This window comes from Syngnathus floridae, chromosome 17, assembly GCF_059516105.1.
Source record: "Syngnathus floridae isolate MCC-2025c chromosome 17, RoL_Sflo_1.0, whole genome shotgun sequence".
In the NCBI taxonomy this organism is placed as follows: domain Eukaryota; kingdom Metazoa; phylum Chordata; class Actinopteri; order Syngnathiformes; family Syngnathidae; genus Syngnathus; species Syngnathus floridae.
In genome coordinates, this window is record NC_142429.1 from 12,057,526 (window position 1) to 12,073,772 (window position 16,247).

General features: G+C 48.1%; 2 protein-coding genes across 3 annotated transcripts in view; one reads left to right on the forward strand and one right to left on the reverse strand.

Moving 5' to 3' along the window:
• Nucleotides 1-16,247, reverse strand: part of LOC148384624 (LITAF domain-containing protein-like) — a 36,787-nt gene that overhangs the window by 14,728 nt on the left and 5,812 nt on the right. Inside the window, exon 2 of the mRNA XM_088358796.1 lies at nucleotides 2,053-2,200. The gene's annotated coding sequence lies outside the window, so the exon portion shown is untranslated. The remainder of the gene's footprint in view (nucleotides 1-2,052; nucleotides 2,201-16,247) is intronic.
• LOC148384628 (Na(+)/H(+) exchange regulatory cofactor NHE-RF2) lies at nucleotides 287-10,398 on the forward strand. 2 transcript variants are annotated; one of them, XM_088358784.1, is made up of 6 exons: nucleotides 287-769; nucleotides 1,289-1,576; nucleotides 7,120-7,347; nucleotides 9,210-9,363; nucleotides 9,422-9,540; nucleotides 9,612-10,398. In XM_088358784.1, the coding sequence occupies exons 1-6, from the start codon at nucleotides 563-565 to the stop codon at nucleotides 9,768-9,770; spliced, it is 1,155 nt and encodes a 384-aa protein (XP_088214910.1). In that variant the 5' UTR covers nucleotides 287-562; the 3' UTR covers nucleotides 9,771-10,398. The 2 variants fall into 2 exon arrangements, with proteins under 2 accessions (XP_088214910.1, XP_088214911.1); XM_088358785.1 differs by lacking the exon at nucleotides 7,120-7,347.

Here is a 16,247-nt window from a genome sequence, read left to right on the forward strand (position 1 = left end):
TCTCTAGTGGCAACTGAGAGGAACCACTGGCGACCTTCCATCAGTTTCATAACATTATTTGATTTTGAAAGGAAGTGTTATCTTCAAACGATGCATAATGCTGCACTGACTTACGATAATATGTTTTTTTAGGCAATATTTGGCAAAGAACCGCTGTTGTTAAAAAACAACAACTTGTTTTTACTTGAACGTGGTATGTTTTCTGCCACACGGAGGCAGTGTTGCACTCTTTGGTGCTTTGCGATGGAGGGGGTGGGTGGTGCTGAGGGCCCCACATGGGCTGTTGTCACGGTTAGACGTCGAGGGAAAAAGTTAGAGCTCACTTGTGCATGAACATCCATCATGTTGCATTGGAACCGCCGAGGATCACATTTTGGAATTGCACACTCCGCCTTCTCTGCTGTTATCCTCTCTGTGGATTGGAACACTTCTGAAGCGTTGCTTTGACTGTCGCAAGCGTGCGTGCGTGCGTAAATTGGCAGGTATGCCTTCTGCCTACTCTTGAAGCGGCAATTTTTCCAATCAGCTGAACTCTGCAAAAGGATTACAAGCACGAGCGGACATGGCGAGCGAGAGGAAACCGAGGCTTTGCGTCATGACAAAGGGGGAGCAAGGCTACGGCTTTCACTTGCACGGTGAGAAAGGCAAGACGGGCCAGTTCATCCGCAAAGTGGAGCCCGACTCGTCTGCAGAGGCGGCGGGCTTGCGCGCGGGGGACCGTGTGGTTGCGGTCAACGGGGTCAACGTGGAGAGAGAGACGCACCACCAGGTACACATTGTTTTGGAACACCTAATATATATGTAAAGAAGGTGTGTGTGGCGAAAATAAACATTGCCTGTACAACGGATTGCGCAATTTGGGCTCCGATTCTCAAGATTCTCATGCTCAAATGTCAAGAACTAATCCAAGCAAGAAACGAAGCACACGTGCTTCATTTATGCATGCGATGATAGGACGGGTGGGCCAGCATGTGACCCCCGTGCCCTGAGTCTGACACAGGTGATTGCTTCCGTCTCGAACAATGCATTTTGGTGCATGTGACTTAAGAGCCCTCCCTCCAAGTCCATGAAAGTTAGCGTTCACAAACCTGTTGATCAGGACTGTTGTGTGAAAATGCCTTAAGAGTCATTCCGGAAAGAGGCGTCACTCGCTTATGACGATGGACGTGACAAAGTTGTGCCGCTCGTGCAGTCGGAAGATTGCAACATACTGCAGATACGTCCGTGTAGAATTCCTGCAGCCAAAAGGTGGCCATCATTGCACTTTGTCTCTCTCCCTTTCCTCAAGGTGGTAGAGCGAATTAAGGCTGTGGAAAATGAGACCAGATTACTGGTGGTGGACCAGGAGACGCACGATTACCTGCGTAACCTGCGCCTCACCGCCACCGAGGAGATGGCCATCCCGGGAGAGGAGCCGCCTCCCCCGTTCTCCCCCCCGGACCCGACCTCCCCCGGCAAGGACAAGCCTGAGGGCGGGAGGAACGGCTCTGCCATGGTGGAGTCCATGTTGCAGAGGAGTACGAGTTGCCAGGTGCCCAAACACACCAGGAGGCTGCCATCATTGGCTTCCAAGAAGGTAAACACGAATTACAGTCACACGTATCTGCAATTATGCACCACAGGGTGGGTAACTCCAAAGGTTCTTGTTTGTCCACAAAGTGAACATCAGGACACCCATAAAAAAAAAACAAAAAAAAAAAAAACGTTTTTTTCTCCTAATACCGTTTTACTACTCCTATTCCCATTTAAACTCATTCAAACAAAATGTGGACTCCGTATTTGACAGAAAATGACAGAGGGTCGTCACTGTCCAATATTTTTGGAATGGATTATTCCATCAATTAATCGGATACGATTTTATTTGCGTTTTAGAAATGTTTTCCCCAATTGTTGTTTGGTAACCAATTCCGTTTCTTAATCAAGTGTGTATTTGGTTTCAAAAAGTAAACAACTTCTTGAGGAAATGATTTAACAAGTGTATGGCTTTTCCTGAGTTGATGCGAGCGCTTCAAATGGTTTCAAATGTTGAAAATGGTGATGCGTGTATCTTACTTTGGTTTATCCACATCCAGCTGACGCGCCGCTTTACGACCGACGAGCTTGCATGCAAATCCTCTGAGTGGCCAGAAGGCTTTTTGGAACGTCTTCCAGATGTTTTGTTCCAAGAGGTCAGCAAACTAGGAAGTTCAGACAATGTGACCTTCAAAAAAAAAAAAGGGGGGGGGGGAACATTTGATGTTAATTCTGCAAAAGAGGAAATGGGCCCAAATGCATCTTTGTCACTCACACAAAGGTTTCCAGCTAGAAAATGCAACATGCTTTTCCACAACACGTGTTCTCACTTAGATGTTCATACGTGACAAAGAGACATCCCCTAAATTCCTCCCAGCTTATCAGTTATATCCGGAATGTGGTTTCCTTTTGCGACCTGTGGAGAGGAATCCCGACCAGTCACCTCAGGGTAATTCTCAACAAAATATAGCTTACAACTTTTAAAGAATGAACGGAAGAAAGGTTTAACCACATCTTAAGGCTTGTCATTGTATCAATTTAGCTGCACAATGGCTCCATCGATGCCGCTTAAAAAGAAATATTCGACCATCTGTTTATGCTGACGCAGCACATTTTGTCTCATGCATGATTGCTAAAACGTCCGTGTGTCGCTTTCTCCAAAGAACCTCTTTTTACCTGCCAACGAGTGTAAAACAACGCAAGCCGTATATAATGCAAACCGATAACATGCACGCTCAGCAAATGTTCCTGGCGCTTAGATCGAAGGTGCTCTTGCAAACATCTTGTGACGTTTTGCCGAAATTTGTTCCACTCCTGATCTCCTTTGCCAGATTTGTTTCAAGTGAAACAGGATGCTTGCTGCTAGGGGCATATTGTTCCGAATCGCAATTAAACACGCTGGAAAGAATGTTGACATTTGTTAAAAGCCACACGTTAAGTAGAAAAGCGTGCTCCGAGATTTTGCGTGATTCATCCGGACAATGTGGTCATCATCGCTTCATCAATAACCAGCAGGAAGTCCATTTCTTTCCAAGACATACACACGCTCCCATGTCATAACACCACTTAAGGAGGTTCCTTGAGCTAAAAGTAGTCCTTTGCCGCCATCTCGTGGGATCAAATGTCAAGGAACTGGCTTGAAGTGAGTTGAGTCGTTTCATTCGGTTAACAATAGCGCTTTGGCGCCATCACAATATGCAATTCGAAAAGGTTTTTGTGTTGCTGCTACACGTGCCTGCCTCATGATGATTTTAAAATACGTCCGGTTGTGTAGCGTGCACAACAAAAAGATAAATGCTGGGATCTAGCCTGGCTGCTCTAACATGATGATAGACCGCTAATGTCGGGTTGCTATGGCAACATCAGAGATGCTGATGTCCTTATTCCAAGCCAGTGTGCCATTGATACGATTTGAAGCCGTTTTTATAAAGAAATAAAGAAATACAAATGATTACTTTAAATGTGGATGATTATATGAGCTGCCCACACAACGTGACATTGTAGAATGATTTAGCGGTCTATACTGAAAATCATATCACCTCATCTGGTGCGGAAATACACGTTGCGCCCGCTGCCGCACAGCGAGAAAACAAACTTGCTGACGGGCAAAGTGACGCCATGGAACGTCTGCCAACTACTGATAACAAGGGTGTGAACATGTGCATGACGTCAAAACGACGGGTGGGGACTGCATACAAAAAAACATTTTTCAAGAGGGACGGCCGCTGAAAATATTGCCAGTTGCATTGGCCTGATCCCCTTCAAATAACAACAGAGAGGCGACTGCCAATTTGAAAAGCGCCGGCCGACCGACCGTGTAAACAACATGTAGGCTCGGTCAGGTCAGTCAGTGTGCTCTACAAAGAGATTTATTTCATCAAGAGCTCAGGAGGCGGCGTAAGGCCGAGCTGTTCCACAAACAAGGCTTCTCATGTTCTCTGGCTCTCCCAAGCGCCTTCTTTCCAATCCCCCTCTTTGTTCATGCTTTTCTGCTCTTCTCCATCCATCCATCCATCCATCCATCCATCCATCCATCCATCCATCCATCCATCCATCCATCCATCCATCCATCCATCCATCCATCCATCCATCCATCCATCCATCCATCCATCCGTCATTTCCTCACGGACCCCTCTGCAATTGACCTTGTGCGAGCCAGTTCCATTTTCTTTTCGAGCTGAGCAACACCGACAGCAGCAAGAGAGCAAAACAACTTGATTGAAGAAAAGCTTTTCCATTTAAGAGCCGCGTCGTATCGGTACGGTTTGACCCGTCGGCGCTCAGTTGACAAGTTCCCCGACTGTTGCTACGGCAACCCACGGTGACATTTTGCCCAGTGCGCTGGCTGGCTGGCACCGCTACTGTTGCTTTCTCTCTCTCTCGCGCGCGTTAAGATGAGCAATGCAATTCTTGCGGTACTTTTAATGACAGTGAACTTTCCAGTAAGTCGCTCGCAGCCAGCAGCTTCGCTAATAATGATTCATGGAAATGTCAACACGAGGAAATATAAGGTGCTTTTTTTAGCCTTTTGTGTAACAACTTAATTAGAATCATTCCACAATAAGTCTATAATTGTATTAATATGACTGTCGTTCAAGTGTTAATTCGATACAGGGGCACCTGGACTCATGAGCGGATTGACTTTTTCGAGGTACAAGCCGTCGCTAGGACTTTGTTAGGAATAAATAAAGTTATATTGCTGTTGTGGGGGGGGCACACTTCCTATCAGATGTAGTTATTTGAAATATGGACAAATAGATCCAAATGTCTGACATCTAGCGGTTATGGGTGACATTACAACTTTAAGCTACCACTTGATATTTACAGTTTGACACCCACGGATGGATTTTTTAAATTTTACATTTGGGAATTTCCCCTGTGCTCAAAGGACCTTGCGGATAAAATGAATGTTCCTCTCAATGGGGATATTTCGATACAACCAGATATTGAGAAACGGAGTAACCCAGGGATCTTATTCAGGGTTTTGCGCTTTTTCACATGGCCGTGCGCAACCCAAATCTTTGTAATATTCTGCTTTTGAAACACGGACAATGAGTTGGCGTTTGTACTTGGGCAATCCCCGGCCGGCATTCAACCGCAACCATTTCACAAGATGAGAGTTCTATAATGTTCTTAATTGGGCCTTAAGTAACTGGAAAAACTGGCCAATTAGCGCGAGGATTGATGCCCGCGGGGTTGACTTGACTTGCCGCAGCTAATTGTCACAGCGCAACACCAACACGTCTGCTATTCTGGACCGTGAAACTCTTACATCACAAGGAATGATTCAACAGAAGCAACACTGACTTGAAAACAGAGAAAAAGAGAAAAGCTGATGGTGTTTTTACCAACCGCGTTAAATAGTTGGGAGCTATACAAGAGTGTTGGGAGGATTGGGCACGAGTATTGCTGACAGTTCCATTTTTTGAAATGTACTGATAGTGTCTTGGAATTACAATGGCATTATTTTTCAAAGGCCAGTCAGTCAAGGAGAACATGAATGGATGGACCATAGCAGCTGCTTTCATCGACTTGTGCATCGGAATGCCTGAGACAATTGACAACATGTCTGCTGGGATACATTGTGGTCTTCGTGCTTTGTTTTTAATCGAAACGGCATGTACAGCAGACACGGACGGAGACAGACAAAAAAAAACTCACGTCTGACATGTTTACCCAGAAAGAAACAAGAGGCTCATTGTGACATGAAGTCAAAGGAATTTCGGGGATGAAAAGACATCCCGTGTACGCTTGAATTGCACGTGTGCGCTTGTTTTGAGTCATGCTGCATTGGAAATCAGCTTTTTTCCAATCACCTCAAAGTCTTCCTAACCCTAAGCAGATAACCAGCTGTTTGTTTTCCCAAAGTTCTGCTGACAACATGGGAACGCAACATGTGAAAAAACACTGGAAGGAGGCCATGTATCGGACACCAAGTTTTGCTCTTTGCAACCAATCACAGCACGGCAAAATACGGTGAGCCGACTCGTAGCTAACATCTGCCAGCACGACTGACTCCGAAGTCACACGACATTATCCGTGACTTTGAATGCGTGCGGCATTAGATTTTTTCATTTTGGCTTCGCTGAAGCCGAGCGCTCGGGATGATGTTTAGTCCGTCTGGCCCCTGACCTATCTCACAAATCATGACGTCCACCGAACACGGTTACGGCATCGCGTTTCAATCTCCCCGTTGGGGGTCCGTTGCCCGGGCGCAAATGGCACGCCATTCTCTTTTCAGTCCCGGATCTAACCTGATGAAAGATGGCGAGCGAGACCTCGGGGGGTGATCGGTGGGGTGCTGCGAGTCGTGCACGCGGGGCAGACTGAGGTTACATCGGCTCGCCCCCACCCCCGGCCCCCCGACCTAATAACTCCCAGCTGCGCAGTGTTTATCCAAGTGGAGTTCCATTTCTTTTCCCCCTCTGGAAAGTTCTGTCGGGTTGCCCAATCTCTCAATTGTGCTGTCTTCAATTGCTCTTCTCAACCCTCCTGTGATGATGTTCACCTCCCACGCACTGACTCTCGCTCCCTCCTCGCCGTTTTCCTTCCTGCGCTCCACGTTTCTGCAATTTGTTCTCCGATTCCCACTTTTCCAAACACAAAAGACTTGATATTGCTTTTCTCCTGTGGAAGATCCAGCTCTGTTTCCCACTTCTGGCAAGGCAGCGCGCTTCCAGTCAGGAGGGACAATCCGAGGGGCTCAAATGGAACCATATGTCACCATATTTGCTGCTGCTGCTGCTGCTGCTGCTGCTGCTGCTGTTTTGCATTTGCGATAAGCCCGCAGGAAGTTTTAGCTTTTGGGGATAAGACGGCAACTTTCCAAGCGAATCACTTGAGGAACATTTCCACCGAGCAGAAAATCCAGTAATATCGCTCGTATCATTGGTGATGGGGAGGGGAGGGGAGGGGAGGGGAGGGGAGGGGGGAGTGATATCATCCTGCACTTATTTGTGTAGGCGGCAGATCAGTGTGATGATGTGGTCACAATTATACAACAACCATCCTCCATGCTGGGAGTCTTGGCAGTGATATGCTGCAAATGGACACTCGCTGCATGGCAGCATGCAATCCTTGTAAAAGTGTGCGATTCGACTGTTTCAGGAGGTTTCCGTCCGCGCCGCGGCCCCCACCCAGGCTCAGTCCCGATCGCGGCTCCACGGCGACCCCACCGAGCTGGCGCCGCGTCTGTGCCACTTGGTGCGCGCCGACACGGGCTACGGCTTCAACCTCCACAGTCATCGGTCCAGGCCGGGCCAGTACATCCGCTCGTTGGACACGGGCTCGCCTGCCGACCAGGCTGGCCTTCGACCTCAGGATAGAATCGTTGAGGTATGAAGAGCTTCTCGCAAATGTCCAACCGCAAATATTCAAAGACTCAATCATTTTGAGTCGAACCAAAAGTTTCGGCATGGGTCCCATTCTCGCACGGAGCTAACTTTAGCCCCGCCCCCAAATAGAGAGCTCATTAAACAAAGGAAACGTAACACGTGACCGACCACTTGATCACGTTTACGCAGTCTCATTGAAGAGAGTCTCCGCAAGGGGGAGCAAATCCCCGAAGAACCTCATTCCTTATTAAAAAATACGACCAAGAGGAAGAAAACAAAATGCTAACATTTATAAAAATGCCCGCTTGGTTATGAAAGTCATTATGACATGTCTATCGTCACCATTCTCATCATCAAACCAAACTGCAGGGAACGAACAATAAAAGGCAAAGAGCTCCGATTGCTGCGCAGCTTACAAGAGCTCGGCCGAGCGCACGGCTTATTGAAAGCAGATGTTAGCCCGTGCGCACAGCGTTTAAAGCAATTACAAGTTCTGGGGTCACGCCTGCGTCTGCCAACAAGACCTGAGATCTGGATTTGCTCTGCACTGTATCAATGTGCAGATGGAGGGGGGTCAGGTGGTGTATATAACATTTTTGGGGCTCATAAATCAGCCTCATGAAAGAAGTTGACAGGAGAAGTAATGCAAAGGACCGACTTGAACTGGCCATTTCCCCACTAAAAGGGAAAAAGGATACTAATTTGCCCACCATGCAAAAGGAATGGATTGCGCATGGTCCTTAAAGCGAAATATCGCTCGTTATTTTTGCAGGGATGCAACATGGCTCTAGCAAGGACTTTCATGTTGTGTGTATTAAGCCGTCACATCAAAGTTGATCGATTGTAAGAAAGTGCTTTGACTCTCCCAGCATTCTCATGACCTCTCAGGGTTCAAAAAGTCGTATTTTTACACGACATTATACTGGGAGGGCAGTTGCATTTTCAGGATTTAAGGGCTTCATTGAAACTGCAATCGTCTCATTTGCAGGCAAAGTACAAATAGTTTGATTAAAAACAAATTGATTTACAAATACAAAGCAGCAGGCAAAATGCAGAGGAGCGAGTGGGGGGGGGGGACATTGAGCAGATGGATGTCACCTCTTCATTTGGATGGTGACTCTCTCCCTTTCACACACGTACGAAAGGGCTGCTCAGGTGTTTCCCTGGAGAAGCAGCCCCGTTGCAACAGCACATATTAATTATCCCCGAGAACAGAGTGCATTGTCATGTGTGGGATGCAGCGTTAATGAAGGCCTGCAAAACACGACACCTGTTATTCAACTCGTGACCAAGATGCTCCTTGATTCTATTAGCAGTGCAAATTGATAAATGAACAACTTGCGCCTCCCCCCTCCCCCTATTTACCTTATTTATCCTGAAAGACCAGTTCCGTTTGTCAATATATTTTATGCAGGCCGTGCACAAATTTAGGTCCTCCTCAGGACAAAGACATCCGAAACCAGGCGGGAAACTAAGGCGAGCCATTAATCATTTATGTACATGGCTAACTGCGCATGTTGTCAAACTACCTGACACAGGGAGGCTCAGGTCTAGACGCAGCCACAGGCGCACCCAACCCGCATTCGGAGGTCAATGGCGCCCATGCGCGTACTGCAATCAATCAATCAATCAATCCAATATCCATACAGCACCACGTTTTGTATTAGAAAGTGTGAAACGCACCAGGTAAGAAGAGAAAACAAAAGCCTCCCACACGCCACACCATACACTCCAGCTCAGTCCTATGTGTAGTTTGACAGTAAGTTGAACTACTACGCCCCCTACTGGGTTAGTAAGAAGGTGCGGGGGGGGAAAACAGATTGCTTGATCTGTTTCTCCCCTTTCCAACATTTTGCTTGTTAGGTAAACGGCGTGAACATCGAGGGCATGCGCCACTCCGAGGTGGTGGCCTTCATTAAAAAAGGAGGCGACGAGACCTGGCTGCTGGTGGTGGATCCCGACGCCGACGAATACTTTAAGATGAAGGGCATCGTCCCCACCGTCGGCCACGTGAAAGGTAAAAGGTCACCGTTTGATTGCGAGCCACGTGCTCTGATATGTATCTGCTGTCACAGATTACGACGGTCCCTCCATCTCCAACGGATCTCACAGCCCTCTCGTGAACGGCAGCTCCACCTCACATTCCATCAGGTCAACCGCCTCGGACCAGAGTAACTACGGCAAGGGCCCGCAGGTGGGTGCGGTCGTCGGCTCTGCCCCGATATCGGCTTTGTCACTCCCAACTTTGTTTGCACGGTTCTTTAGCCGGCTGGCGACGAGCGAGCTCGATTTTCGGACCCGTTCGCCGAGATCGGCCTGAGCGCCACGGCGGCTGAGGAAAAGCGGAAGCTCCACGCCAAAGAGAAGAGGCGGGCGCCGCAGATGGACTGGATGAAGAAATACGAGCTCTTCAGTAATTTCTGAGGAGGGACAAACAAGCTAAAGATTGGATTGGAAGGAGCGACTCCAGACATCATTGTAGGATCATTCCTCTACTTTAGCGGACATCTTTTTATATTTAAATAAGCATCGTCATGGCAACATGGAGTTCACTGTGACAGAGTGCGCCGCCCTCCACCAGCAGAGGGCAGACTTGCACCACAAATACAACATCCTCTGCCGGAGCAATTTTCTTTTTTTTTTAAATTCATAATTTGCCCTATTTTACGGGGGGGGGGGGTTAAAAGCAAATAAGGCTGTTGCTAAAGGCGCCCTGCTATTGAAGACACAGTATTACTTTCAAACATATGTTTTTGAAGGAATTGTCCAATTTAAAGGTAACAAAGGCCTTTAACGTTATCACGGATGACCTCAAAACTACTTGGATATTATTTCGTATGAAGCCAGGATTATTTACAGTTTCTTAATGAATCATAAGAATGAGAAAATCTGAAGATATGAAGGAAAATGGCACCTATGAAAGGCTGAAAGAAGACTTTGGCTTTGTGACCTCACCACCATATTGTTTATTAGTTACTGTACATAAACTTGGTCCGTTCAAGTTCACAGTCGCAGAAGACACGTACGCAATAAAGGCCACTTTCACAATCCAGTTTGTTCCCTTCCTTGTTAAATATGTTTTGAAGTACGTGTGTGACTTAGCCTGACTTTTGTTGAACCGAATCTGCCAATGCAGCGAACAAAGGGAAGCCTGTCAATGAATGTCGTCTGAAGTCAGACGACGTCAGCTAGCTGGTCTCAGCTCAGCCATGCTTCCAAACTTCTATGAGGGATTATTTCATGCAGCTGTCATGCGCATGCCAATGTGTGACATTTCATGTGTTGACACCACTGCGTCTGAAGCGGAGCCGCTCGCTCGCACGCTGGAAAAACATTCCCGCTGCTTTCTTATATGACACAGAATTTTTTTTTCCTCTCCGATTGAATGTTTTTGTCGTCTGTCTGTCCTTGCACGTTTTGTCACTTCAGATGAGGATTAGGCCCCATCTTGTTCCCAGAATTCTCCAGCAGACAGCTGCTCGGCCGAGCCACATAAAGGTCAAAGATGTGTGCCATTGTCTGCTTTGCACAACACCGGTTTTGTTGCACAGCCCGACTTGGAGCTTTGTGGACAACAAGCCAAATGCTCTTTATTAGTGCCGCACTTGATATCTCAAACGCGCACCTGGCAAATGGATTTGGGGTTTGGATGAAACGTAAGCACAACCAATTCGAATCTGATTTGATGCCATGTGACAGATGAATAAAAATTCCCAAATGGGATTTTCCAGCCAGAGGCACAATCTGGATGTGATCTAGATGAAACTTGGTTTGGCTTCACACTTTCAGAGCCTGCAGACACAATCATTTCTTATTTTAATTTGGGGGGAGGGGGGGGGGGGGGGGGGGTCACACGGAAATAGCTCTTTTTTGTCGTTGTTTATGTGCCCTGCAGTTACCTGGAGACCGACCGCTTTGGGGGATATCCCAACAAAAGTCAAAAGTTGGACGGGGGAAAAACACGCCGATGAAACACAATCACTCCACTAGGTGGTGCATCTTCCTCATTTAGTTTCCAGGAAGTAGGCCAAACTGCTATTAGGGTTGTATGAGGGAGTGACCTTTCTGACAAGATTGAATCGGGCTACAATTTCGGCCAGTGCCAACACAGAGAGAGGGCACAAAAAGAAGGCCAGGTTGTTGTGCTGAAAAGCTCTTTTCATGCGTCTTTCTACGTTCTTCCTCAGTAGAGGTGGCAAACGTACTCTGTTGTCTTGTATTGGCTTAAGAAAACATCTTGCCTCTTATATGGAAAAATCACCGTTTTTTTCCCAACAAAGCGAGCTGGCGAGCAAAGCTAACTTTGTTCATAAAACTAGCCCTCTCTATTTGCCTTCATAAGCGTCCATCGGGAGCTACAAGGCTATTTATATTGTTTCCACACGCACACAAATGTGCACCGTTTTCAATTTTGCGCACCTGCCCCTTCAAAGATCTCCTCTCGGCCCTCGTTTGCTTCCCACCGCAGCTTCTCGGTATGTTCAAACCTCATAGTCCCACCCAAGATAGGGGCACCACCCATTGAGCAGTGCCAGGGCTGCCCAGGATGCAGTGCTGCCCGCAAAAAAGGAGGCCGGGGGGGGGGGGAGCGTCCCCATGACAACTGTATGTTTTTGTTAGCACGCGTGAGTCAGACAAGCAGTGAGTCAGAGTCAGGAGGAAACACACACACACACATTCATACTCCGACTTAGTCAAAGGGAAGCCAAGTAAGGACAGTTGCAACAATGTGCACGCAAAGAGCAAATGTGAGGGCACAAGGAACCGGTTGAGGTTATTTGTCCAAAGACAACACGGCAAACAAATTTCAACTTGATGAGTGCATTTTGGAAATAAAGGACAAAGGCCAAGGGCACGTGAGTGGGGCCCGTGTGCCCGTCCCACCCACACACACACACACACACACACACACACACACACACACACACGCACACGTGCACACACACACAGTTACGCCCGCTGTGAGCACACCTTGGCTCAAGCAGCCATTTATTGTGCGACGCCCACACATTCTACAAGCACCTGGTTTTGCTCAGCAAACAATGTGCCTATTTGATTTTGGAAAAGAACAACAAAGGCAAAGGGATAAAAAAAAAAGGTGTTAAGCTGAGTGAAGAGCAGGTCATGCTTTAAGATTGCAAAAGCAATGAGTAGCTTGGCAATTCGTCATGTTGAGCCGTGAGAACTTTTTTTTTTCCTTCTAGGGGCGCTGAGTGGCCTTTGGGCTTATGCAAGTATCGCAACAAGATAAAGACTTGGACACGCATTAATTGGTGACATTAGGCACGTCTGCACTTTCAAGACTCTCTCCAAGCTGATTTGAGGAAAGAAGACTCCAGCTTTGCCATACACGCACATAGTTGATGTCAAAATTAAAGTAGGGATTTTTTTTTTAATCATGTTGCAGTGGTTAACTTTTTTTACACTGTGTCATGGGAATCTGTTCAAAACTCTGTTGTTGTTGTTTTTTTTAATTGTTGTTAAGCGACAACATCAGCAGCAGTTAGGTTTGCCAGTACACTTTGTTAATCTCGGATATTTTTTCAAACAATTGCCCTTATCATCCGAAGTGGAAAATTGTTGAAAAAATTGGAACAAATTAGAGGACGGCCGATATCCCAGAATATCTTGTTTTCACGTTTTTTATTTGGCAGTTTTGCGGTTGTAATTGCAGTGGTATAAAGTAAGCATCAGAAATGTGCAGTTTGTATTCCGTTTTTAATAGCGTTCTCTGAACTAAGGGGTAGTTAAGATTTTTCTTTTTTTGAACATCTGCTTGATTTTTACTTAAGTGGGTCAAGGCCCGCAGAGCACAGGAAAATGCGGCTCCCATCTTACAAATTGTTTCCTTTTTAATCAACTAAATTGAGCCAAGCAGAGCGCAATATTGATGATCCATTTTGTGCTATCTAAGCAGATCCAATTTCACCTGCCTGCCCTCCAACGGCTGTTTTTACTGTGACTGTTCCAAGTCAAAGCCACACCTTGTTTCAGAACAAACTCTGGCTTTGTCCTCCCTCGCGCAGCAGGTGAGGAGCAGGCACCGCTGGCCGCTGGCTGAATTTCACGGCTATAACTTTAAGGGGGTGCGAATGACGAGGGTCAGGGGTCGCCATTAAAGCGGCTGGGAAACGGCGTCGACGGCTCACGCCGCAGCCGGCCGGGAAGCTGACGCCACGCGGTGCGGTGCGGAGCCGTAAAGTGCGTCAAGATCGGGGAGTGTGATTAACGGCGCCGAGGAAGTCACCCGCGGCCACGTGTCACGCCGACTGATGTCACCGGCCCAAACGGAGGAACAGAAACGCCATGTGGCCGCAGATAGACTTCCTCTCTTTCTGACCAACAAAAACGCATTGCACGTGACAGCCACAGTCAATTATCAGTAGCTATTATTCAACTGGATGTGCTTCCTCACATCGAAAAAAAATGTCTTTTTCCCACTCATGAATCCTCCTTTGCTTGGAACAACACGGCGAGCAGTCGTTTTCATCATCCAACCCTGCTGCGTGCGGCAAGTACCAGCGTTATCATCCTTGAAAACATGTGCCCACCGCCGCCACCGACACCGCCAGACCAAAGTCTCTGTGAAGTTTATCTGTTCCTAATTCTTTGCCCTCGCTCGGCTTGATTCATCTCTCGCCCTGATGATGAGCTCAGCGCCCGCCCGCCCGCCACACAATCCAGTTGGGTTTGTGTATCCTGGGAACTCATCTGTTCTCCGTGTTTCGGCACCCGCCAGACCCCCCCGATGGCCGCCAAGCTGGCCGGCCGCACGGGTGGTCGAGCGATTTAACGGATGATAGACAAAAAGGCAAACGGGAAGTTGGAAGGAAGGGGGACTGACGGACGGAAGGAAGGACGGATGAGAGCGGATCACCCTTGCGACCATTAGGAGTGTCAAAGATAGTTCCAAGACGGTGCTGTGGGGTTTCCCCACGACAAGAAAAGTCAGAACAATGGAAATTTCAAAAAGTACAAAGAGAGGATGGGCCAAGAAGAACAGACTGGATTTGTTTCCCCGAAGGTATTTTTCAATGTTTGCCTCCAGAAGGTCATTGCGCATCCATTGCAAATTTGGCCAGGATTCCTCCTCGTTGTAGAGCACCACAAAGTGCCCAATGCCATTTGGAATCACAGCCGAGCTAGCTGCAGACGTTCAGCAGAGTTAGCTGCTCGCAAAAGCCCGCGCGTGCACGCGGTTGCCTTTTGTCTGCCGAGTGTCACTTTACAGGTCGTGGAGTTGCAAACGTCAGAGTAGCACACGTTTGGGGAGTGGAAGACGACAAAAGGGCAGCGGCACACAAAAGCATGTGGTCTCATCTCCAGCGCCAAAAGTCAACAAGCCAGAAAAGGCCCCGAGGCCGGCCGACGACGAGCCAGAAGTTGCCGTGCGGCTTCAGGGTGGAGTTTGCAAAGGTGCTTCGACTATTTTTAGCACGCCCAGTGGGAGAGGGCGATATCAATTCGAGGGGTTTTTCCAGACCACTATATTTAGTGTCGGGATGTGTAGAAAAGAGAGAGCTGGCCGCTAGTCGTTCCGACGGAAGACGCATTGGCTCGGTCACCTGTTAACTCCCTTTCTGCAACATCAGTGGTTCTCTTGAACAGCCTGGCCACTGTATTCCCAATCTTATTACGGATGACTCAGCCGCTTGCGCAAAACACTGAAAACGGCACCGACCGCTTTCCGGCCAATCAGCCAACGAAGCAGACACCGCAAATCAGACACGCCATTTTTCCAAAGCGCGGCAAACATGGCCGACCCACCAGAGGAGAAAAGAGGAGAGTGAGGCGGGCAGCTGAAAAAGCAAGAGCGACACAGCCGTGCGGTCTCCCTCGCTGAGGATAATAGCATGCGCGCTGGCTCGGCCACACAAACGGGAGAGAGCCAGGCCGGGCCGGGCCGGGACGGGACGGGACGGGCCAGGCGAGCGAGCGAGCGAGCGCAGAGCCGCAGTGACGCCATTGTGGTTCCACAGTACTTCCTGTCTACCGCCACAGTGTTTGTATGTCTTGTCTCCACGGTAACTGCCAACACATAAATACCAGAGAGAGCAGAGCGCGCGCACCCACGAGACAGAGAGAAAGAATAAGGACAGCAATCAAAGTCAAGTGAGTCAAGTCAGTCAGCGCCTTGGAGACGGCTGGCGTGGCTGGCGCGGCTGGCGCGGCTGGCGCGGCGGCAACGTCCAATGCGTGCAAGATCTTTTTTGTGCACTTTATGACCCTGCCTGCCGCTCGCTTTGTGGTGAGCTGGCCGTATAAAAAGCAGCGGATGGGCATGTTCAGGGTGGAGTAGCCGAGGATGAGGAGGGAGCTGACAGTTGGAGGAGGGAAGGCCACCTACTAGCTGACAGCTTATTGGCCGGGGGAGGAATGAGAGGCTAAAGAGATGCTAACGAGCTCAACCCTGATTAAAAAAACAAAAAATTGGAAAGTGTTGACGTTTGTGGGACGGGTTCCGAATAAACACGTCATTTAAAAAAATGAGCCGAGTGAAATTTTCCTCCTATATGAGCAGGTCATTCGGCTCAAACGAAGGAACGCATTCCTCCATTACGATATTTCAAAGCGTTTCATCAGCCAGCCTGAAATAAGTGCCAAGATGGCTGCCGTATCGATGACTGGGAGGGGCGGCGCGCACCTCGCCTCGCCTCATCAGCTCCCACCGTAAGCTTCACTTTAGCATCTGCTATATGACATAGTGCTGGACTTACACAGTATGATTCAAATGACAAAAAAAAAGGTTTGCTCTCAAGTGGCGTATTTGGGATATGAGTCATTCCAAAGGAAAGAGGGGGGGGGGGGGGGGGACGATGGAATTACACGTCAGAATATGGCCTCTTTCAAATGTGGACAATACGTATTGGACATTTCATTTCAGCGTATACACAGACTGAC